Source organism: Quercus robur, chromosome 2 (assembly GCF_932294415.1).
Source record: "Quercus robur chromosome 2, dhQueRobu3.1, whole genome shotgun sequence".
NCBI classification, from domain to species: domain Eukaryota; kingdom Viridiplantae; phylum Streptophyta; class Magnoliopsida; order Fagales; family Fagaceae; genus Quercus; species Quercus robur.
Window position 1 is genome coordinate 77,914,008 of NC_065535.1, and position 6,860 is coordinate 77,920,867.

Below are 6,860 nucleotides of genomic sequence, written 5' to 3' on the forward strand. Positions count from 1 at the left end.
ATGGACCAAAATTTTTACCTTTTCCTCTTTTGCATAGTATCTTGTGTCATTTTGTTTCTAGACACTACTGTTTGAATGTATTTCAAAGTTTGATAACCTGAAATATTCTAAACCAAGTCAATTAATTTAGTAGGAATAATTAAATTGTCTGGCAGAAATATTGTTTAATCGAATATAACAGTTGGTACTGTAGGTAGTTCTGGAACTTTAGGGGCTGTTTGGTTGGCGAGTTTAAATAATAATTTTCAGTGTTTAAACAACATTACACATATATTTCCAAAAAATATAAACAACTTTATTAGAACAACATTGCCAAATGGGCTTTTGCAGTAGCCAACATTGGATTTCACATCCCATTTGAATTTATTTCCACATATACCATTCATATGTATTCATTCAATTGACAAGGTGCCCAGAGTGACCAGAAATCATCTTTTTTATTCTTTAGTTACAAGGGAAGTTGGAATTGCACCTTAAAATCAATCATTGAAAAACAAACTAACCAATAGCATCCAAGTATTACTAAGAGGGAAAGAGAATGAAAAAAAATGTGATAAATGAAACCAAGAAAGTCTCGTTTATAACATAATAGAGTCACACTATATCTAAACCTTCACAACACATTCATTTATCAAAAACATAAAGATTGCAAATAAGTGAAGAAAGCATAAGAAGTTTATAACTTTGAGTTGACAAATAGCTCCTTCACCATCAAAACAAGTTTTTGTACAATCCTTCAATTCTTAAGCTACATTGCTAACAACCCATTTGCCAGAGTTCTAACTATAGACATGCTAACTGTAAACTGAAAAGAGAAGAACAAAAAATCTGTGCAAGACTAAAAGAGAAGAAAAAAAATTCTCATATACAAAAGATTTTACTCCATACTTCATCGGGTTGTGTCGGATCAGAAATTAATGAAGTAATTAATGCATCAAAATCAGCAACAGAGTCTGATTTGGATTGACTGCATACTTCAACCAGGGGTGGTAGATCAGAAAATATTTGACTCAATGGTTCATCTGGGAATGTGGGATCAGCTATGCATGCAGCAAACTCTTCATTCGTAAAAGCATCAGCATCTGCATCAGCAACAGCATCCAACCGTCTTTTTTTGTGTTCTCGGGCTTGGGCATCTTCTTGTCCATGTGACATCACACCAGTAGTATTGAAGGTTGAGGACTCTTCAGCGACAGCGGCAGTAGAAGAAAAAAATCCAGAAACCCATGCAGCAAACTCTTCATCATCAGCACTAGGCATCTCAGGCTCAGGCTCAGGCTCAAGTGAAATCACTGCGGCAGCAGTTGTATTGAAGCATGAGAACTCTTCATCAGCACTAGGCATCTCAGGCTCAGGCTCAGGCTCAGGCTCAAGTGAAATCACAGCAGCAGCAGTTGTATTGAAGCATGAGAACTCTTCACCTGCAGTAGTAGAAGAAAAAGCTCTTTTGAGACCTCTTCCGTTGGCCTCCTCACAATCTGACCCTGATCCTTTATTTAGTTTATAGATGACGCAGAGGACTGTGTTGGTTCTTCCAAATTCCTGATTTGCCAAGGAGAACTCGTGCATTATCCAATTAGTTTTATTGAATTTGCCCGAATGGAGATCCTTGGCCTTAAAAGAGAGCATCCTGTCGATCCCTATAACATTGCCCTGAGAATCGTAGAGTCTTTTGGGCTTGCTTCTCTCAAGCCAGGTTCCACAAGCGGCAGCCCTGCACACACGATTGCCGGATGTTGTTTTGAGGTCGGTGAAGACGTAGAGCTTGCGGTGGAAAGTGTGTAAATGATAGTGGGTATGAGAATCATATATTTCCCATGGAGGAATTTTGCCATATATCTCACAATCATTCACAATAAAATGATGATTTAGGTGAGTGTGTTGTTCAGCATCGTTGACCTTCTCCATTAAAATCTTCATCAATTCATCATCTGTAGGATCATATCGAAACCCCACCATCTCCATTGTTTCAAGAAATCAAAGAATTTTCTTTCCCTTTTCAATAAACACGTAGGAAATCTCAAACTCTTTGATGTATGTTTGAAGTCTCAAACTTTTTGATGAATATTTGGTGAATGTAAGAAATCTCAAACTCAGAATTATGTAAGAAACACCTAGGAAGTCTCAAACTTTTTGATGAATGTTTGATGAATGTAAGAAGTCTCAAATTCAGAATTAAATCCTAAATGTTTTTTTAGGAACAAGTTAGAAACTTCGAATATGCATATATATAGCACCGCTGGTAAGGGCGGTCAATCAAAGTTAAAAGGGCAGTTATATGTAATTATATTATATTATATATGCAAAGGGCGGTTATATATAATTGCTAATATATATTATATAAAAAATTATTACTAATACCCTATATAATTACTAATTATTACTAATATACATCTAAGGCAGGATTCTTCAAAGAGCATAGAGGCTCTTTCTCCCATGGGCCAAAAAGCCGCCCTGCTTCACAAAGCCCAAAAGGCTCTATTTCTCAAGGGAGCCCAAGTACTAAAGCCCCTTTAGATAAAAATGAGAAAGACAACCCAGAGAAGAAGAATCCGGCCAATGCTGTCCAAGTTAGTGTAATTTTTCAGGCCTAAGCTCATGCAGGGACAAAGCTAGAACTTGAAGTTAGTGGGGGCAGTTTACTATTAGTTGCGTGTGGTGGCTCTAGCTTCCGGCTCAATTGCTTAACAGCTAATGAGGTTTTGTGTGTGTGTGTGTGTGTGTGTTTCTTATGTGTGCATCTAGGTATGGACAAAATTATTTGTTTAAAATTTTTTAAAGGGTCAAGTTGTTTGTTTTAGGTAAAATTGGTTGATTGAGTTTAATTATTTTTAGCTTTATTATTGGTAATTTTTGTTGTTGAATAATTTTTGTGGGCTTGTTTATTTTGTTTTAGATTTTAGATCTGGCCTTTAAAAGGAGAAAAATGTTAGAATTACAAACTTTTTTTTACAAATTATTAATGTGATGAGTGGTTATTAGTAAGTTAAAATACAATGTAAGTGATGAGCCTAGATGCAAACCAATAAAAGTTTACTACCACATCAGTTTGTTAAAATGTTATAGAAAATTTTGTGGCTAGACTAGTACTCCTAAAAGAATCAATGATAATATTAAGGGGGGCAAAGTGTGATTTTATAGAACAAAATTGCTAAAATTGGTGACTATGTATATATTAATTATAAAAAAAAAAAAATTAGGGGTGGCCATTGCCTCCCCTAGTCCAAGTCTCCCTCCGCCCTTGTGCTCATGGAAAAGGAAAACAAATTTTGGGTAAAGGCAATCTAAAAAAAGTTGCCCGTGCGACAGGAAAAGTTAGTGATGATCAAACTCTTGCCCAGATGTTGAAGATTGGAGCAAAGCACTTGAGAACAAATGAAGCTTCAGAGGAAGAGAACAACCGGACTCCTAAGCGCCTCTGTGAACCGGTTAACTCGGGTCTAGCTGATGCTGTCTTTGGGACAGTTTAACTTGACTGCACTTTTCAGTGCTTGTTGGTATCTTGGGCTTATCTTGCTTTTGTTAGTTTTGTCTTCTTGAAAAGAGAGTTCAACAGTGATGGGAGTGACGAGAATGCATTACCTTGACGAAGTCAACACTAATGACGAGGTCATCCCTACTGATGAGGAAATCAGTCATCACTGACGAAGGAAGGAAAATCATTCAATGAAGCCAGCCAATAACCTGAGCAGTTACGAAACCAGCAAAACAGACCGTTGGGAGCCTATTAAAAGCCCCATTATTGGGCTGGAGGCGTTACTAAGAAAGGCATTAACACTCCAACGGCTAGCAACCAAAATCACATATATAAAGCCCATACATTGGCAGCACAAGGTACAGATACTGACACTCTAAGAAAATACCTATTACTTTTCTAGTTCGTTCATTCCCATTTGGCAAATTGCTTTTCTGTTCTAACTTTGGCATCGGAGGCGTTGTGGCAGGCACCACACCGATGACCCTCTTACAGGATACATTGGTGCTGACGGGGAGTTCCATTTGCCCATTTCGACTGACGAATTCACACTTCATCAAACAGGATAGTTTATAATTTTTTTAGCTGGCTGGTGTGTATAAGCTTTTAGGTTTAGGAGGGTCCTTCTTGGTTTGCTGTTCTTGCGCTAGTAGGTTTGTAGCTAGAGGTCTCTTTTCTTCTTTTGTCTTTCCTGTTGTGTTTCAATTTCTTGAAGCAATGAATCTTTGTTCCCCTTCAAAAAAAATATACCATAGAAGGTTTCTCCTGCGCGTGGCGTTGTCGGTTTTAGGACTGCCGAGGCTAGGCTATTTGGCTGACGTGAACGAAGAATGCGCGTTGATGGTTGGTAAACAAAAAAACTTTGGGCACGTTAGCTATAATGTGCCAGACAATGTAAAGGAACACTCGACCATAAGGAATGACTAGGTTTAATTAACATTTTGGTTTTTGATCATTGTCCCATCCATTTTTGGAGTTAACTATATGAGTGCTAAATTATAGTCACTATGTAGTATTAGTTAGTAACTTCATTTATGTTGCTTCTGGGGAGCATGGTTATGATTAGGAGGTTAATGTTCAGTTGTTCACACAGAAAGAGTTTGGAAAGCTTTGGTTAGAAGAGTTTGACCCATTTTTCAACTTAGGTCAAGGAACATACATGATTTGGCTTTAGACAAGGGCTACACTTGGGGAGTTGACTAAATTTGGAGTTCTCAGTTGGATATTTCACCCTATGATCATATATTAATAGGTAATTAGTACTTGTTAAACATATGACACATATGGTTAGCAAACTTAAGTAATGATCAATTTTTTTTTTTTAATGCATAGTGACCTTTTATTTTATTTTATGATACAATAAAATTTAAATCTATGATGTTCGCTCCATAATAATTATTCTTTATAATAAAACTAATATATATATATATATATATATTTTTTTTTTTTTTTTTGGTGTAGGTGAGATTCAATATTGGTTTTGTTTTTGTATAGACATAATTTGATCGTAGATACTTTATTTAACAAAAAAATTTCCAATTAAGTTTAATTAATACATGCCTGAGCTCCCCCATATGTAATCAATAAAAAATTATTCTACTTAATAGTGTGATTACAAAGCCCATTACTATTGTTGACCATAATTATACGAGTAGTGCTAGGGATACTATAGGGTTTATTATATTGAGCTTATGATTCTCATTTAAAAAAAAAAAAAAAAAAAACATTGAGCTTACAAAATGACGTGTCACCAATTATAAAGAGAAATATCCATTTATAAGATAGTTAAAACCCACTAATCACATTTATTGCTACATCAGTTTGTAAGTTTTTTGTAATAAAACTTGTAGTATTTTTAACATTTTCCTAATATTACTATAGTTGACAAGTACACTATCATTTACTTTGAGAAAGTAGGCCAGGGGAGCCCAAGTTCCCCTCTGGCCTCCATGCTTAACCCTTAGGTGCAGCATCTCGGGGGATTGAGTTATGCTTGAGACTGTAATGGTAAGCTACTAAGCTCCTAGTAAGTTAAGGTCGCTTATATCAGGGTTCAACATGAATGGATATTGACCAAAGGAGAAGGGTATGTATTTAAATTTCTAAAAGTTGCCTATGATACATAGAGAAGTGGCTTCTTGACTTCTTGTATTTTTTTTTTAAAGAAAAAATTCGGTGCGTATTATTAAGGGAGGCTGTTTTAATCAGCCTATAGTACATATTTAACATTTGATGGTAAATTTTCCATCTTCCATCTTCCATTCAGGCTGTTTAGTTCTAACTTCTTGTATTGTTAAATGATTTCCACACAATTTGAGTGCAGGTTAACAAACTCAAGAATTTGACTAAATGTCATAATTATTATGCGGTCTATTTCTTCTGGCATATTGGAAGAAACCCTAGACAGCATAAATCTCTATAACTCTATATACCGTTTACTTTTGTTACCCTTTTCTTATGGCCTCTTTTTTTTTTTTTTTTTTTTTTTTTTTTTTTTTTTTTAACAATTGAAATATATTTAAGAGGATTATTTCTAAAATTTTTTAGATATTTTCTATACTATTATAATATAAAAATTTTGAGGGTACTTAATACCAATTTTTTTTTCCTTAAAAATACTAATAAATAATATCTATATTAGTTCAAAAAATTTATAAATAATTGAAAGACTTGCGTGACCATGGCCCCTCAGTCTCTACATGACTCAACCAACAAAAACACGATTTCAATTGTGATACCAAATCATGTTTTCATAACATGGTTTTAATTTATAAATTTTGAAATAAAATTGTATTTTGTAAACATAATTTTAATTTAAAATTATTGGATTCCGCAAAATTCAGGTGAGGAACCATATAACATAAATTTGCCTCTTTGCTCCTGCTCTTGAATTAGAGAGGTTGTGGGATTGGAGAGTCAACTTCTAAGCATTCTATTCTTAGGCCCCAGCTGTTGAATAAATGGGTTGTAATTTTAGTTCTAAACTACATAAAGGGCAAACGTACTTAGTATTAAGATTGAGAAGACATGTGAGTTCTAGTTAGCTTAACTGGTAAAGTCTCTAATGATTGTATAAGAGATTTGGCAGGAACGGAAGCCATAGGTTGAAACTCTCTCTCCGTAAAAAAAAGATTGAGCAGACATAGCTTATCTCTAGTGGGAATAATGTTTGATGCTATCTTCCATAAATACATTTTGAGCCTTTCATTTAAATTTGTTTTTCCAAATGCTGTCTTTTAAAGTGTCTTCCACACTATCTCAATCTTGGTCACTGATAAACCAACATCTTGATTTCACAGTTAAACACCCCTTGGATTCAAAGTCCACATACATTTGTCTTGTAGCTCCCTCAAGTTCACTGGAATCGTCAATATAGATTGGGGTC

The 6,860-nt window shown here is 35.0% G+C and overlaps 1 protein-coding gene across 1 annotated transcript; it reads right to left on the reverse strand.

Moving 5' to 3' along the window:
* Nucleotides 1-748: 748 nt before the first annotated feature.
* On the reverse strand, nt 749-1,965 carry LOC126703768 (protein ATAF2-like). The gene is made up of 2 exons (XM_050402846.1): nt 889-1,965; nt 749-805 (listed from the first exon to the last, which is right to left on the reverse strand). Exons 1-2 carry the CDS (start codon nt 1,963-1,965, stop codon nt 749-751), a joined length of 1,134 nt encoding a protein of 377 aa, XP_050258803.1.
* Nucleotides 1,966-6,860: the final 4,895 nt, after the last annotated feature.